Source organism: Echiichthys vipera (genome assembly GCF_963691815.1).
Source record: "Echiichthys vipera genome assembly, chromosome: 6".
Taxonomy (NCBI): domain Eukaryota; kingdom Metazoa; phylum Chordata; class Actinopteri; order Perciformes; family Trachinidae; genus Echiichthys; species Echiichthys vipera.
In genome coordinates this window covers 11,276,417-11,294,683 of record NC_139831.1, presented here as the reverse complement: position 1 = coordinate 11,294,683, position 18,267 = coordinate 11,276,417, and the positions used below count along the sequence as shown (strand labels likewise).

Genomic DNA, 18,267 nt, shown 5'->3' with positions numbered 1-18,267 from the left:
TTTTTAAGATTCATTATAACTATTTACATATTTACATTTTTTTTTTTTTCCTTGACCTAGCATGTGTGTGTGTGTGCACGTGTGCGTGCGTCCGTGTGTGTGTGCACGTGTGCGTGCGTGCGTGTGTGTGCGTGTGTTTGTTTTCTTCTGACCTGTAGTGTGTGTGTAGTCTGCAAAGTGTGCAGCCGGATTTGGTTCTTCAGCTGCTGTTTGTCTTCTATACTCCTCTCAAGCTCTGCCTCTCGCTCCTTCAACTCGTCCCTCATTCTCAGCAGTTGCTAAACATAAAGAAGAAAAGTGGTTAGCCTTTAATGTTCATGTTTGTTTCACCAGTGCTGATCTTTGACAGAGGGAGAATAAGATCATCTCATGCAGTCTCAACCTTAACACTGGAGACTCAAAGAGGTAAATTCCTGTAGGGAGAAATTCAAAATAAGGACTCTCTCATCAGCTCCTTCTTTTAATGTAATGCTGAACAATTCATCAGTTACACCGGTGCTATGCAGCAAGTGTCAAGTGAGGTAAAACTGAGCAGTGTTCTGAAACTGGGCAGTCAGGGAGAGGCTGATCAGACCTGCACATAATGAGCTCCTCCGATTATACGGGACCTCATTCATACCAAGTGTTAAAATATGTTGTCTGCATATACAGTCTAAATAATGAATGATCCAATTACACCATAATATTTCTGTAACATTGTGGATTATTATGGTCTGTGTTCTATCTACAATGTGTTTTAGTTTTGGTACACACTTTTCAGTACAGATAAGTAGACAGATGGCCTTGCATATAGCACAAATCTAGTAATCATATTCGATACTATGACAACGGTCCAGTGAAGAACTGGCTATGCCCAAATAATATGGCAAAGAAAATAGAATGAATTTGCAAACATTGCACATCTCATATCCTGAGGCAGTTCCATGCTTCTTAACATACGGTACGTTAAAATGAATTAAACAGGACGGAATACAAACAAATACACTAAAACATTGGTCTTAGTGTGACTTTGTGAACAGTTTGTTAAAGCAATTTCTCTCGGTTTCTGTGTCACATGAAACCCTTTGAAATCTGAGTTATAACTTCAGAAGTATCAGCTAAGTTATCTGAACAAACGCTGTTTTTGACTCTGTTAGCTCACCGGCCAGCAGCCTACTTTGTACAAACTGTACATACAGAATTAATATGATATTTTAAAAGGATGACTGGCTTAACAAGCAAAAACTGGTAATATAAAATTGACTTGATTTGATTGATTGATTGATTGATTGATTGCCTTTTGAAGCCTGGTATTAACTTTTATATTTGGAAATCTAATCTAATCTAATTTACACTTTGCATGTTGATGTTACGGCAGATGTAATAATTGGAATATAATGGAACCTTTTGATCTTGTTAATTGTGCTGAATTTATCTCAGGAAAGCATCTTGATTGTGACTTCAATTTATAGGCGTTATGTTTACATCATGAAACTTTCGTTTGAAATTACCTGCATTCTGTCTGCATCGCAAAAGCATTGTAATTGTATAAGCAGTTGGGTGGGGTTGACAACCTCAGATTTAAGCTTCTCTTTTCGGCTCAAAAATACCTGCAGCATACATTATACATACCATATTAACATTAAAATAGATTTTATTTTCAGTGTCTTATATCCATTAAGAGGGCAGTTTCTTTTCTAATTGTGTGTTTATATAATTCAGAGAAGACACAGTGACAGCAAAATGTGTGCGTAATTTGTTATAATTAAGACTTAAGTGCTGGATAGACTATTGGCAAGGAGCAGATGCAAATCTCCACATGATAAAGAGGAGATTGTGGCTGCACTGTGCTGCACTGTGTACTGTGCTCTCAATTTGTATGAGCATGTATGAGGTAATGTGTAGCATTGGAGAAACAGCAGTCAATCATCCAGAGGGAAATTTCTTTCTGCTTTTATCCTAATTTAGACGACGGAAAAATATCATATGTGTATTTTGTCAGTTGTGAAAAAAGCTTTTAGGTTTCAAAGTGAACATCAATTCTCTTCTACAGGATGAATGTAGTTGCTGATCATAGACATTTTAGAAGTTAAGTGGTCAAATTTTCCACTGATGTTTTCATATATGTGGCAGAGGCAAATTTTTATGAAGGTAATTAGAATACACTTTGTCAAATGAGATGAAAGTGGAGAATAGTTTCTGTGCCTTAAAAATAATGTGTTCTAGGGCATCTCTTCGCTCAAGAAGGAGTAATTGTAAGCCGGGGCTATTTGACAACACAGTAGGTGATCAGAAAAAGCATTGCCGCCTGAGGTAGTGTTTTCCTTTTCTCAATTGGATTACTAAATGTTCCTCAGGGTAGTATTTTATTAAATAGCCAAAAGGTGTAGTTCTCAATGCTGGCCTTTTTCTTTTTTCAATTTAGCACTTTAAAGGATATAATTTCTGTTTAAATGCCAAGCTCTATTGTTCAATCAAACAGAACTGATTAGAAGTGTCTATAACACAAGAAGGCGCAATATGTTATTTTTCCTAATTCAACCCAACAGTTCACAACACAGGAAATCTCAGATATGGAGAGAATGTCATACCAAGAAATGAAGAGACAGAGTATGAACAAAGATGATATAAGAGAATGAAATATTAGGATCTGAAAGTCCTAATCTATGAAATCTCCTACACCCAGATTAACAAAATAAACTGTAAAATGTAACAGTGAGAACACACCTTAGAGGAGTAGCTACACACATATAATTAGTCATCAATCATTCATTTATTATATGATCTGATGATTATTTTATCAGTATATACAGTGTATATAAGGTTTTTGTCTCAAAAATAGTGACTGGGAAATGCCATCACAACTTCCCAGAGCCCAAGTCCGCATATTCAGATGTTTGTTTTGTCTAAATAACAGTCTAAAAAAGATATTCAATGCACTGAGAAGGTTACAACTGTATCGTAAAACAGAGGGAAGCAACTAATCCTCACATTGGAGAAACTGGAATTATAAAATTAACAGCAAAAATGAATGCCACCTTCTGAGGACGGAGAAATCAGGTTGCAGAACCTGAACCTTCTTGAGAAACAACATGACCAGCAATAAAGCTGCTGCAGCCGTTGTCCACCCACACAGGGGTTTTTTCACTTGATCTGTCTGATCAGAGCTCAGCTTCTCGGGACTGTGTGGGTGTGTATAGACTCTCTCTCTTGTTAGTTGTTGCATCTGTTAGGTCAGGACAATTAACACTATTATCATCCTATTCCGTAGCCTACATGGCGTTTAGGCTACAGATTACAAGCAAATGTGGCCCAAATTAAATATTTTTTGCTCTCATGTGACATAGATCTGATTTTTTATGAGTAGCGTTGACGAAAACATCTGATTGCTTCCAATCAGATCTGGGACACATTCACATGTGATCTTAAATCTGATGCATTGGCCATGTGATCGTTGTGAGTCATATTCCACAGTCATATTGGAATTCATGTGTTTTTCCACATCATCCTTCACTGAGCAGGCACAGCTCAGAGCGTTTCATCCAGTCGCGACCTACTGTGCTGTGATTGGCTCATTGCCTTGACGTGCCCTTGTGACTGGATTCTATGCGGATATGAGTGACAACTCAGTTTGGCTCATTTAAGCATAGGAAGCTAGCTAACCTGCTTGCTCCTTCCATCATATTTTCATGCTTCACTTGTTACAGAAAATATGCCAAACAAAGTTGTCACTCAGCAGGTGACAGAAAAGTCCCACTCTACGCTGTGATAATAGTGTTTTGATGAAGTATATACACGTACAATGGCGCGGCCACGCACGTGTGCAAGATAAATATTTGAATCCATTGCAGAGATGAATGCATTGCTACAGCTGTCACGTGCCTGTCATTGTTCTGATGTGAGTGGGTGATGTTATTGTTTGCATGTGAGGTGTTTCAGGGCAGAGATCCGTTCACAACATAGACAAACTGATGTCAGCTATGGGTCACTTCAAACATAACTGTGAACAGCTGAGGAAGAACTCAGTCAGATTTCAACATTAAGCCCTGTAATGCGAATGCAGCCTGAGTGACACATATTTCCCAGCTCTACATCAACTGGAGCAGAGGTCTAATCAGACAGAATAAGTGAAAACACCTGTGTGGGTGTGCAGGGCCTTTAAGCAGCCAAGCCAGATGTGTGGCATTAGCACAAATGACTCACTCCACTTGCCTGAGAGGCTCCTTGAAAAAACACAAAGTTAACAGACACACAGAGGGGGCATCACAATGTGGGACTGCCAGCAGAAGGAACATTTCTTCCTCACTTTAATTTCAGTATAATCTAACACACACTGTATCAATAAAACAAGACTTTTCCTACACAAATACTGTATATCTGTCACGCTGCTGGTTCATTTGACCTACTACTACTAGTTTTACAGTGCACTGACAAATGCAGCAACACTGATAAACACTGATTTCTCCTAAAATAATTGGCACATTTTTTTTTCTGTACAATCAGGAAATTTTGCAATGTCATAACACTGAGATCTCTGAGATGTGAAGTACAGTCTGATCTGATCTTTGATTGAATCAGTGATTATTATCAGCCGTTATAAGCTTTTACACAAAAAAGTCCCTCCACCTCCTATGAGTTTGTAATATAGACAGAACAGGAATGCCGAGATTAAAGCTGGTTTAACAGAAATTAACATTTAACTTTGCACAGAAATGGCTGAGGTTTGTTGTGATGTGCTGTCAAGGTACTGCCTGCGTGACTAAAATGGGGCCTTTGTTATCCTAAAGTATGATTGAGCCAGGACATTTCACCTGTTTTTAATGGAAATCGACTTGAAGAGTGTTTTTGGAATCAAGTGTGATAGTCGAGTGATCTCTTATTATTCTGGTAGCAAGAAAAATTCTCAAAACAAACATCTACAAAGGAGTGGTGTATGGTAGTGCTGCTTGTTTTGGAGGGAAAAAATACTCAAACATTATATTAAACAGAGACCGAAAAGAGAGAGGTTAGATTTACTCGGCTTTGTGATCAATAAATTGTAACCAAAACCCTTCCAATGTACACTGCATTTCAACGCATTTCAACTTAGAACGCGCAGGCAAAGCAATGTGCCTTTCTATTTTGTTGGCTATAACTTATTGATCAAGAAGATGAGAACCAGTTGAATTTCTCTCTTCTTTGGTCTTATGAGATGTCCTTTGATCCAAAGAGCACCTGTTTTTGAAACCTGCATTTGTTAAGTAATTCAATTCAATTGAATTTACAGTGCCAAATCATAACAAAAGTTATCTCACCACACTTTACAGAGTAGGTAAAGGCCGCACTCTATGCTCAGCCAATCTACCAGCATTTTTACAATACTGCTTTTTCAGATGGAAATGTTTTTCGCAGCTAAGAGGTTATGAATGTATTGATTTTGTGTTAGATGACATGTTTTCTATTTGGCTTTATATTACCTGTGATATTCTGCTCATTTTAAACTTGCTTAAACTTGAATCACAGGATATATCAACTAAAATTATATAATATAATAAATGCTCATATACTCTTTTTTAATTTTTGGAAAAGTGTTGTTTTATTAACCAAATCTTTTAGAGTCAGAGTGGGTTGATGTGTATGTCATTTACATTCATTATTGTATTTTCTCAACTTGTACGAGGCATGCGTTTATATACACCACATTACCTTTTGCATGCCTTGCAGAGCCTGCTGCAAGAAGCTGAGCTGCTGAGAGAGTGTGCTGTCCTCCTCACTGCTGATTGGTTGGTTCTTGCCTTGTTCCTGTTTGAGCAGCTCCACCTCGTTCCTGTAGGCGTCCAGCTGGCAGCGCAGGGAGTCATTCTCCTCCTTTAAGGCTTCGGCTTGGGAAACACCTACAGATTTATATGGAACACAAAACCACACAATGACACAGTATAAGATGGCCAAGGAAATTATTCATTCAGTCTAGTTTCTGTCTAGATGCCAAACACTTTTGTTCTCTTCCTGTAGGTTTCCATGTCAGGCATCCAAAAAGAAGGCAAACACATTTTTGTTGTTTTAAATCATTTTAATTATTTGTTTCTCGATTCTGTAACTGATTATTTAAATTACAGCCTCTGGTTATTCTAAATTATAGTAAACTCACTTAAAAAAAGGACTTCACCGCTGGCTTTATTCTGTAAATAATAGTATCACATGTCTTTATTCTTTTACCTCACTCAGAAGCAATGAAAATTGGATGACATTTTTCAAAAACACTGCCACAAAATTAATTCAGTTAATTTCCATAACAGGAAAAGTGTAGAGAAACCCCCCAGAGACTTTTCGACAAAGAATCATTCTCCTTCTACATTTGTGAACCAAATGCAGAGTATGAGGTCGTTTAAGAAATTTTGTTCGCATGCTGCCACTTAAATACAACCCCTTTTGAAAAATGGCAAAAGTGCCTTTTATCTCTAAATAGGCTTTTGACTTCAATAGGATTCTCCCTTTTCCCCCGTTCTTTTTTTCTCCTATTAACTTTCCTGAAGACATTTAATTCACATTGACCTCAGTGTGACTGAAAGCAGAACAAAGCTGATTCATTGATTTTGATCTGAAATCCACCGCTAATATATTCATAAATGCCACAAATCAGATTATTCAGTGCACTCACAAATAGAGTCTTGAAAATCCAATATGGAGTCAACGCCAAAATAATTTCCAACAAACAGCAAAGGGTTGGCTCACACAATGTGTACGTGACATTTGGTTCATTTCATGGTCAAAATTAGAACAATTTACCCTCAATAACGTCTGGCTGCTAACCCATTAATAATCATCTCCGCTTCATGCAAACTTTCAAAATCTGTTGCAAGATGAATGTGACTTTATGCAGTGACTGAATGAAAGTTAAATTATCAACTGTCTCATAGCTTGCAAGTTTGTCTCTAAGTGTTTAAACACCCCGGGTGAAGCCTCAGACCCCTCAGGAGCAAACAGCACCATGCATCTGTGCGCTGGTGGATTCATGTGGACATGGTGGATATTAGGGCCGGGTTACGCTCAGAAAGAAAAAGCTCAAGAGGTGTTGGAATGCAAAAGAGTTTAAATCTGATCCAAACAGCCGTCGTTGAAGGTGGGGTAAAAAAAGCCAGCCATCAAAGAGATAGGGGTGAGACATGAAAGCATTGAAACATGGGGATAATGAGGGTTTCTGAGGCTGTTTGATAGGATGCTGATGGAGTACACTGGTGCTTTAAAGATGTTGTCTGGAAACAACACTGTTACATCAGCTACAGTCTGAGCTTTCCATCTGCTGCTTGGATCAAATCAAAAGCCTTGTGACAATACAGTCTTTTCCATAATCTATTTATCCATATGGGGTAGTGCAATAGTTTGAAGCCTCGATGTCCACCTGTAGTAGACAAACTACACTTATTTTAAGTTTTTACTTTCAGTCAAACTGCCTTTTTGTTCTTACACAGTACAATGTTATTCTTGTTGATGCACATCAATAACATTTTTACATATTAATTTAGATATGAAGGTTTTTCTTCACTTGTGGGTTTGCCAAAGCAGAAATCAAAATCAGCGAAGATGTACTGTTTGAAATAATCAAGAGATAAATGCATATTTCATGTACCCCAAGGTATTTTAAGGCAAATTTCCACCCAAACAAAAGTGACAAGAAAATGATTTGAGAGTAGTGTAAATGAGGCTCATTCTTTCCAGCAATGCAAAAAACTGAACTGTAACACATACAATTCCATAGCTCATTACCTCAAATGGTACGCCATTGGAGGATGAGAGCTGTGAAAAACATCATTCACATTAGTCTAAAGAGTTTGAATGTAAGCCTGCTTCTGTAATGACAGTCAAATCAGACAGAAACCCAATAATAAGAAGTCTAATATTTCATCCAGAATCTTGCTAAATTGATAATGTAGATTAGACGTAACAGTATCCTGAAGTGTGTTCGATTTCATTGGTATGATTAACATGTGAATCACATTAAGATATCACAGAGTCGGAAGCTCTTATAGCGTCATAGGGATGTTTTTATGTGTTGAGAAAGGGATTTACGTTTTTTCTTCTCAAGATACCGTATGTATCTGAATTACAAATTATGATAATACAGTTCCACATAAAGACCCATCTTGTGTGCAAATGTGTGTTTTCTCCTTGCAGAATTTAGTAAGGATAGTATTGATTATCAAGTCTTATTAGCTTGATGCCCCAGGAAACAGTTTAGCCAAATTCTGTCCAAATCCCCATGCGTATTATGAACAGTATCAAACACACGCGCACACGCACACGCACACACACACACACACACACACACACACACACACACACACACACACACACACACACACACACACACACACACACACACACACACACACACACACACACACACACACACACACACACACACAGTGCGCACCACGCTGGGAGAACAACAGTTTAGTCTCCCATTAATCTGTGTGCTGTGACAGGAAACCCTCAGCCATAACTTGAGATGTGAGATTTCTTTTTCAGCTTCTATGTGTTTATGTGTCTGCGTGCACATTGTGTACTGTATTCTCAGCTACATAATTGATCAGATTCCAGAAAGTACGCCCCCAATATGACATATTTTCATTAGAGCAAACTTCAGCAATGCTAGCGATATTCCCTGTTTCATTTCATAGGGTTTTTTTGTTTTGTTGGTCGCATATCAGATTTATCAGTGCCGAGAGATTCACTGCAGCAATAACAAAGCATCTCCCAAAATGAAGCCTTAAGGGCGCGGCTTTCCTTCAGAGAAGAGATTTCAAAAGATTAGCCATATTTCCTGTTCCGCACAGTGTTTTTATCTCTTATTGTGTTGCCTATTCCTCATATCAGATTACAGGTTCTTTTCAGAGCTAATGCAAGCCCTGATTCTCCCTCTCTGTGTGTTTGTGTGTGTGATTTAGGAGTCAATGTGTTTTTTTCCAGGGGCTCCTTTGTTAAAAACAGTTGTAATGCAATTTTTTTGTGTAACCAATTTAATTAACCACACTTTGTCTACAATTACTATACCGAATGATTTACTACATTTCCCAGAATTACTTTCATGGACACAGTGAAAAATTGCAAGACCAATACTTTGCTCTAAAGAGGAGAATAAAATGATGGTGTGGGAAAGCGGCAAGTGGCAACCTCCGTGACTGAAAAATGTAGCCAACAAAGAAAAAAAACGCAGGTTCTCAAATGGCTACTTGATGCTGGCTGCGAAAGCGACGCCCATGTTAAAATGTCCAACTTTACAGCAGAAATAAACATTCTGAAAAACTAAAGCTGCTCAACTAGTTTTTTGTGATGTTTTAAAATGTAAAAATTATAGCACTGTCCCAAATTAACATTACACTGGATGTCCAACAGCCAGCACCAGTGCAGCGCTTGCAAACGTGTAATAAGTTCCACTGTGCAAAGGTTATTTCTGCAGCCAGTTGGTGTAGGAAAGTGTAATGGTACATTTTTTACTTTTTTTAATCAGATCATACACATCTTTTAGTTAAAGCACATGTTGGGATACTATGTGACAGTATCCTTTGAGCCCATCTCATTCAGCCCAAATATTTTACCTGAGTCCTCAGAGTCTTTGCTGTTGGTTGCAGAGATTTCCTCCATGTCATCGTCAGACATCTCCATCTCCTCTTCTCCTCTGATGCCCATCAGCTGCTCGCTGTAATTGTTTCTAATCGTCTGCAAAACAGAAAAACAGAAGCAGGTTAATATCTGCATTGTGGATACCATGCACACACACACACACACACACACACACACACACACACACACACACACACACACACACACACACACACACACACACACACACACACACACACACACACACACACACACACACACACACACACACACACACACACACACACACACACACACACACACACACACACACACACACACACACGATAGATCACGATAAAATCATTTGAAATAAAGTGAAAAAATACTTTGACCTTCACTCTGTTAGCCTGGTATAATTTGACATGCAGAGAGATCATATTATCCTGATGACCTCCCATCTGCTCTAATATAACAATGGAGGGCACAAGGTCTTTCTTCCCTGGTTAATGCAGTGTGAAAGTATAGAACAGATAAGTGGGATTAAAGCCGTCTATTGAGCATGTTAAAGAACTAAATACATCAAAGAGCACTGCAATACTTCAGGATTTTGACGTCTTGCTGTTAACATCAAGAATCCCCACAAATACCATACCCGAATGTTTCAAAGCAGTCCTGAATAAAACATTTAATTAAAAAAAAAAACCCGTTCTACTATGTGCTAGATACGTGATGTATAAGTTCTGAAAAAATAATCACAAATCAGACATTTTCTTTGCAAACTCAAGAATAGATAACACACAAAAAATATGCAATAACTGCGAAGGTGGTTACATCTCTACATTCTTTTCCTCAACCATCTTCTTTTCAATTCGTCCACTTCAATTTCCTCTGCTGTGTCAAAGGGAAGGAAGAAATCAGCGTCCCTTAAGTGACATAACAGGCTGCACCTTAGTGGGAGTAAGACGGGACGTGACATCTTGTCTGTGCACATGATTTCCTCCAAAGAAGCCTGTAGTAAAACTGATTCTCCATGGTTTTCAATAAGTCAAGCCTGTCACCAAACTTGCAAATGTTGTTTCAAAATAAAAAATAAAACAAGGAAATGAAAAATTGATACCCACTTTAAAAAGTGTGTTCAACAGTTAAAACAGTCCACAAACCACATGATACAATTACAATAATTCACCCCTGATTCAAGATTCAAGAAGCTTTATTTATCCCGAGGGAAATTATTGTGCAACAGTTTCGATACAAAGGCGGAAAAGGATCAGAGTAACAATAAGCATAAACATAAATCAAATCAAAATAAAGCTAACGTCAGATAAATCAAGCAATGAACAAAGTGTGACAGAGTGCAACAGACGTCGTGGTTAAGCGTAGGTATATACAATATACAACAATACGCAGCGTGCAGTTTAGCAGCAGATTGAAATAAAATAAGTACAAACTAGATAAGTGAGAAGGAGCGATAAGTTATAAGTGTTAAAAATGTTTAAAATGTAGCAGCATGTCCTACAGAACTAAGTGACAGTATGGCACAGTGGAGTGTAGCAGCATTTCGTACTTCAGTCAGTTAGTTAAGTAAGTCAGTTTAGGTAAGCATAGTGCTAAACTGGAAGATAGCCGGCTGAAAGTCTGGGAAAATTGAATCCCCCTCCCTCATGGAATCATTTACAGTACTGCTGTGTCAGACTGAAGATGGAAACGTTTAACAACTTGATAATTCGGCCTGATATCAGGCAAGTGATCAACAGATGAATGAAAGTTGATGTCACTACCATGTCACGCTTACCAGAGTTATTTCAATCATCTGGGGACCATGAATGTGTGTACACAGATTCGTACAAATTGATCCAATAGTTGTTGAGATAGCTCAGTCAGGACCAAAGTGTTGGACCAAGAGGCAGTCCAACAGAAAATGTAACCCTCTGATTGCTACTGCAGTCATAATTTTTTTTTTTGATTGTTACTTTTTCTAATGCAACTGATATACATGCACTTGTTTGCATTTTTTAACTTTATCTTTGGAAAGTGTCCTTGAGCATCAAAAGTGCCTTACAAAAACTTTAAACGCACTGTATTCAAAAACTTGATTTGCAGCTTCTCCTTAATAAAAGCATAGTTGTTGGAGAATAAGAACTGTTTCCTTTGTTGAGATACTTTTTGAGAAAAGGACGAAAGAAGATAAATATCTTAGTGACTTATTGGATTTTGATTTTGTTTCATTTAGAAACTTACTGTAAAAATAAAATCAAGTATAAAATGTAACATTAGAGTTATAGCTGTACTGTGCTGCATTCTGTCTGGTGTACAGATGGTAAGGCAGTTTCTCTTATTACACATGCAGTGATGGAAACATCACCCAGCCTGACTGAGACACCGAGAATGAATCAGGAGCTGATTTACACTTATGTTGAACAAAACAGGCTTTCCAACAGCAGCAGTAACAAACATCAGGATCTGAACATACCCTGCACGATAAAACCTCTGATGCAAAGGCTACTGTCATTACACTGGGGAGTTAACAACATTGTGTTGAGGCACGGTGCTCCGCCTAACAGCAAATCAATATTCGTGGGTTAAAGTGTAAAGTGTGATTAATGTATCAACACTCTGAAGTGGACAGCTCCTAAGAGCGGTTCTGAATGCTTGTTGTAATGTCATAGATCTATTTCTAGAAACGTATTAGCATTTTCATCGTTCTGCAGGGGATTGAGCAGGATGAACGCTATTCTCTTTTGATACTCTACATGCATATTCATAAAGAATTGGGCCTCATTGACATTCAACAGAGTTTCAGCAACATGCTGTGACAAAGCTCGATTTGCATTGACGTGTGTTTTCTGTGTGGGTACACATGATAGACATGATACAGAGTGCTTTTGTGAGTGCATGAAACTGTGTGTGTTTGTGTGTGTGTGAGAGAGAGAGAGAGAGAGAGAGAGAGAGAGAGAGAGAGAGAGAGAGAGAGAGAGAGAGAGAGAGAGAGAGAGAGAGAGAGAGAGAGAGAGAGAGAGAGAGAGAGAGAGAGAGAGAGAGAGAGAGAGAGAGAGAGAGAGAGAGAGAGAGAGAGAGAGAGAGAGATTGAGAGAGAGAGAAATATCTTGTTGGTAATTACAACCCTAACTCAACACATTCTACACTCAGGCATTAAGAGACTCTCAGAAGACCAACACCTCAGCAATCAGATCTACGCCGAATGCTGCACTCTCTATTAAAAACAACACAGCCTCCATTAAACACAAATCTTCACCATAATTAATGTGGCATTTGTCTGACAGTAAATGATAATGAACAAAGCAAAGCCTTGTCAGATTCTGAAAGAATGATGAGATGGATAACCTCAATTTCCGGCCCAAACAAAACATGAAAAATGCAGTTATTTTCCTGTCTATTCGTATATGACAGCAGGCAGCAAATGATGAGACAGTTTAAAGTGGCAGAGAGGCATCAAAATAACCTTTAACTCATCTGCTCATTGAAGCCATCAAGGACCAAAACTTCATTCAGAGGCTCATGACTTGAACAACAACGTGTGATCTGTATGCAGATATGTTATCTGGAAAATGACAGCGGATCATGAGCCTCTCCATTTACATCTGTTACTATTAAATACTCTTGTTGTTTATTCTGTCTGCAATGCGATGTTATTCCATTTATTACTTTCATTAGCATGCATATTCCATGTCATATGAGATATCCTGATCCAGGTTGTATGTTTATAATTAGTGCAAATGGGGTAACTAAAATTAATCCGGCAGATACTTAACAACTGAGCCAAGAATTTCAGCTTTGGATTAAGTTTCCTTTTTGGATCTAGACAAACAGTTAAAATGTTGATAATTTCAAACTCTACTGAGCTATCATCCACCGTCCTAATGCATTAGAAAAACATGCCTTCCTGACAATGCATGTAAGAACTTAGTAAATTATGTATTGTTTTAGCTCTATTTTAGTTTAACGCTTTTCCTTTTTTCAGTTTTTTAAGCTAGTTTATATATGAAAAAACAGACATATTTGTATGGATATAATGTTCACATCCTTATACAAAGATTATCCTATTTAAAAGTAGTTCATAGTAGAAAAAATGATAGATTTTCTTTTTTTTTGTCTTGGTAGGGCCAGGGTTTGACACATAAGCCATGGACTTTTAATGTATCACATGAGAGATCGAACTTCCATGAGTTCCTCAGGGTTAAATTTTATGCCCTTTGTCATTGTTGTTTTCCTACTCTGCTACTTCAAAAACATGCTTTGGTAAAGGCCAAGAGCACGGCTTATCTTTGTTTCAGTTACAAAAGCAGTGATCGAATCATGGCTACAAAGGTCATTATTAAAACTACAAAGAGCTACATACATACTTGTATATGCAACAATAGAAAATGAATTAAAATATAAAATACCAACCTCAACCTGTGTGCGCCACATGTCCAAGTTCTTCCGCTGAGCTTTGGAAAAATGGTCCCATGCCTTTTGTTTGGAAGCACCGTGGAATACAGAAACAATCTGTTCAACTGTGGTGAGGAAGAAATGTAGAGATGAAGAGAAGGGTAAAAAGAAAAAGAGAAAGAAAGAGGGAAACATTTAAGTCAGCTGGGGAAAAAACTGATGTCTACATATCTACATATTCTTTTGTCATTATTTACATTGACACATAGCATGCCACAGAGGGTCCCATTGAAACTCATTCTAGTGTATTTCAAACTTATTTGACACCATCATTAAAAGACCACATCATTAAACTCCTCCAATCTCATACCTCAAATATATTTTTCCTCATCTTGTCTTGATCAGTTGATCAGCTGTGGGCTTTTGATGATATTATTACAGCAAAGTTCTCGTACTGAAAAAAGTTGTCCTTGACAGGGGCGTATAGGATCAGAAACTCTTGACTGTGTAGACACGGTGTATGTATGTATCCTTTGGTTCTTTGAAGTTTAATGATAGTACATCATTTATAGGGGAGTGAAGTTTTAATGCAGTAAAAGGAGACGCAAACATAATTCTGTCTTTTGGTTCTATGCTCTGTATTTACTGACACAAACATTTCCAAATCTCCTCACCTATTAGGCTGCACAGACCAATGGTTAATACTTGGTCCAACAGATTTCCACACAGCACTTATTATCTTCAAATGGAACAGTTATTGTGCTATTGGAGAAAGAGAAATGGTTGTTTACTTGTGGAATTGGTTCTAATAGTAGGTCCCCTGAGAGATCTCTTGCTTAGGAAAAATGCTAAGAGCTAAAGCGGGCTACTGTCCTTGGAATTGAAACTGTTTTATTGGAAGATAATTATTCAGAGAATACACTGAATAAATGTATGTTTTAAATTCTAAATGTAGCATTATCAAATCATTTTTTACGTTCATTTTTAAATATTGTGTACTGTAACTTGATGGGAACATCAGTGACAACATTAGCAGGATTTACTGGCCCCTAAACTGCATTTTACATCCTGTATCTAAATTTGCAGTTTCATGGTGTGAAGAGAGACTAAAATTTGAAATAGGATGTTGTTCTTCGAGTGCAAATTGCATGAAAGCTTTGAGAGTTTTTGGCACTAGCAGATGGTAGATTGACTCAAACTCTTGTTTACTGTCTTCCCTAAGGCAAAGAGGAAAACTTTTAACCAAAGAAGCATCCTTTGTGTGGCACAAAGAAGTAGGGTTTATAGGAAATCTGGTTCTAATTTTAGGAGTCATTTGAGACCTTATGTTCATAATGTGTAACAGCCAAATATAATACCGATGGGAGCCATGTGAAGTCTCAGTCATCTCTTTCTGTCACAATACTAACAGAGGTAAATGTACATTTGGTTGGTTCTTTTTTTCATGTACAAAAAGGCAAGAAACACCCCACATTGTTTGGTCGAAGGAGGTAATCCAGCTCAGATCAGACAGAAGAATCACATCATAAGAAGTTAGTGTAGACATTTATTCATTCATTTATACATATATTTGACATAGGCTTTGAAAGTGTTCTTTTACATGTCTGATGCCTGATTATCTAAAGAAACCTACATGGTGGTAATGTGGTTGACCAAAGCTTGAGCATACATTAGCACAAAAGTCATTTAAAGCTATGGTCTAAGATTTGGAATATTGGTTATTATTAACATAGTTTATACAGCGATTATGGTCCTATAGTTTGATCTACACAATATGAATAGTAAAAAGCCAGAACAGAAGCCTAATCAACAAAGCAATAGGAGCAGAAGTAAAAGGAGGCATTTCCTTTTTGTTGTTGATGAGTCCTTGTGTAATTAATCTTTAATCTACTCACCTATAGCAAATGACTTTTGTGACGGCATTCATGTGTGTGAAGGCATTCGTTTAGAATCATAAATACTTCAGCGAGATGAACTCTTTTTATGTTTTTTGCAGACTGGCTGCTTTCCTTCCTTCTCTGGAGAGACCATCATGGTACTTTGGAGGCTATCTTGTTAGACTACAGCTGAAGACAGTGAACTCAGCATTTCATCTGAATATATTTACTGCATCACTCAAAGCAATGCCATTATAAAAACAACACGCTTGCTGTAGAACTCCATGCATCTTGCCACCATCACATACTGCATGCTGTCGACTATCGATATGTTAAGGGTTAGAACTACATCAGCTTCAGGCTAGATTATGTATTGATATTACCATTTTCCTATAAGGTGCCTGAGTTTGTATTATGTGTGTATAGAGGCTCTTAAATTGGACACTAGTGTTAAGCCTTGAAAAAATTATTGTAATTTACTCCAGTTTCATTGGTATATGGGGAATGGTGGACACTATACATGTAATATACTGCTTTTTCTCTATAATTATTGGCAGTATTTATGTTCTGTGTGTTTTAATGTATAATAATTCATATCAGAATTTTTGTTTATATGCTGACATATGATGTATACATTGGGGATCCAGCTATATGGTTGTTGTACATATGTTGCTATTCATTTTTTATTGTTTTGACAGGACGTTCCTCACTCTGCACTGCTGTGGGGCTACTTCATTGATGTCCCTTTAAAGCTACAGGCTGAAAAATTCAAATAATAGGAGGCGGTTGTTAAGCTTGTCGAAGCAATATAAACCAATCTTTGATCGAGTTAATATAAAAGTTATTCAATTCAATTTTCAATTCAATTCAATTTTATTTATAGTGCCAAATCATAACAAAAGTTATCTCAGGACACTTTACAGAGTAGTTATAGACCACACTCCATGACTTATTTAAGATTAACATAGACCCACCAATTCCCCCATAGAGTACGGTGGCAACGAAAACCTTCCCTATAATATTTTATGTACAAGGACATATCAATCAGTTAGTGAGTAGATATTTGTTATTGTGCACAAAGCCTGGAATCAATCCACAACAAATTAATTAGCAAGTATGGTAAGAAACACAAGAGGAGGACTTTAAAATTGACAAAACTACTTTAGTGTGAGCCTTGCCTAGTTGTAAAAAGCTAGTAAACATGATGTCAGCTGGATAAGACATCAGTTAAAATCATTTTATTTGAGAACTTTGTGGCCAAAACATTGGTAGAAAAAAAACTAAACAAAAATCTAACTGCAACAAATTGAATAAATTGCAGAGTCCCAGTGTATTTATACAGTACTAGCGCCTAACCCTGTGAGATATGCCTTGGTTTTGCACGGCCAACACAGAGCGGCATTTCATCCGCGGCAGAAGGATGGGAGGAAAACTCAGAAAACAGAGGGAGAGGATGCTTTAACTAAGCTTTTCCTCCTCTTTAGAAGCACTAAGTGGTCAAACCATCCCTTCTGGTGAGAGCAAAGCACCCCGGAGACATCCCCTATGTTTTTGATGGAAGGCAGTCAAGCCTAGCAAGACATTTCAGAAACTAGCTGTGGTTAGGGTCCCGACACAACCTGTGGTAGCAGCAAAGCTCCTGGTCAGGTTTTTCATTTTTCCTGCTAACAGGGACACAACCATAAGGTCTCGTATTCCCTGACCAGTTAGCAGAAACAGGTGCCAAATGGGAAGTCAGCACTTTATCAAAGGGAGGAATGCCTTAGAAGCAGTGGCAGGTCTGGGACAGCTTCCAATGCATAGAACTCCTTTGATGGATAATGCTTCCTTGTTGTGATTTGGGGGCAGCAAAATGTCAGCTAAGTAATGATGGAAACCCAACTCTGCCCACCTGCTAAGATTGTGTGATGTAGGTGGTCCATCACACTCAGTTACAGTCAAGAAAGCTGTACAAACATCTGCACATAGCTAGTCTCTGCAAGTGCATGGCCTCTACACAGAGTATGAAGGTATTCGGTAAATGGATGCAATTCCACATTTTCGTAGCTGATTAAAAATGTTACTGAATCACATGTTTTGTTGCTATGGCATTCAGTAAATTGACTATTTCTAAAATGATCAAAACAGGGACAATGCAAAGAGCTTAAAGGTAATTAAAGGTTATTCTCTTCAAGGTGACAGAAGTGATAATGTGACTTGGATGGCGGTCTCTGACAAAAGCAGAGCCCTGTGAAAATGGATGTGTCTTTGTTCACAGGTGTGGTGTGCTGAACTGCCTCATGGGAGACAAGTGTCAGTGTTAGCATTTGCATGTGGAACTACGCAAGCGAAAGACAAACTCATGAATAGAAATAAGTGTTTGATTGGATTATTGTGTTGGATGTCGATGGCCTTTAATGAAAGAGAAACACGGAAAGCAGAGGGTGACTGACTGAGAGAA

The 18,267-nt window shown here is 37.9% G+C and overlaps 1 protein-coding gene across 1 annotated transcript in view; it reads right to left on the bottom strand.

The window, feature by feature from the left end:
- LOC310948715 (ecto-NOX disulfide-thiol exchanger 2-like) overlaps nucleotides 1-18,267 on the bottom strand; it is a gene marked incomplete at its 3' end in the record, with an annotated part of 123,526 nt that overhangs the window by 15,768 nt on the left and 89,491 nt on the right. The window contains exons 8-11 of the mRNA XM_083915933.1: nucleotides 13,969-14,075; nucleotides 9,555-9,675; nucleotides 5,665-5,852; nucleotides 153-278 (exon numbers count right to left, since the gene is read on the bottom strand). Of these exons, the coding sequence (XP_083772059.1) occupies nucleotides 153-278; nucleotides 5,665-5,852; nucleotides 9,555-9,675; nucleotides 13,969-14,075 (542 nt within the window). The remainder of the gene's footprint in view (nucleotides 1-152; nucleotides 279-5,664; nucleotides 5,853-9,554; nucleotides 9,676-13,968; nucleotides 14,076-18,267) is intronic.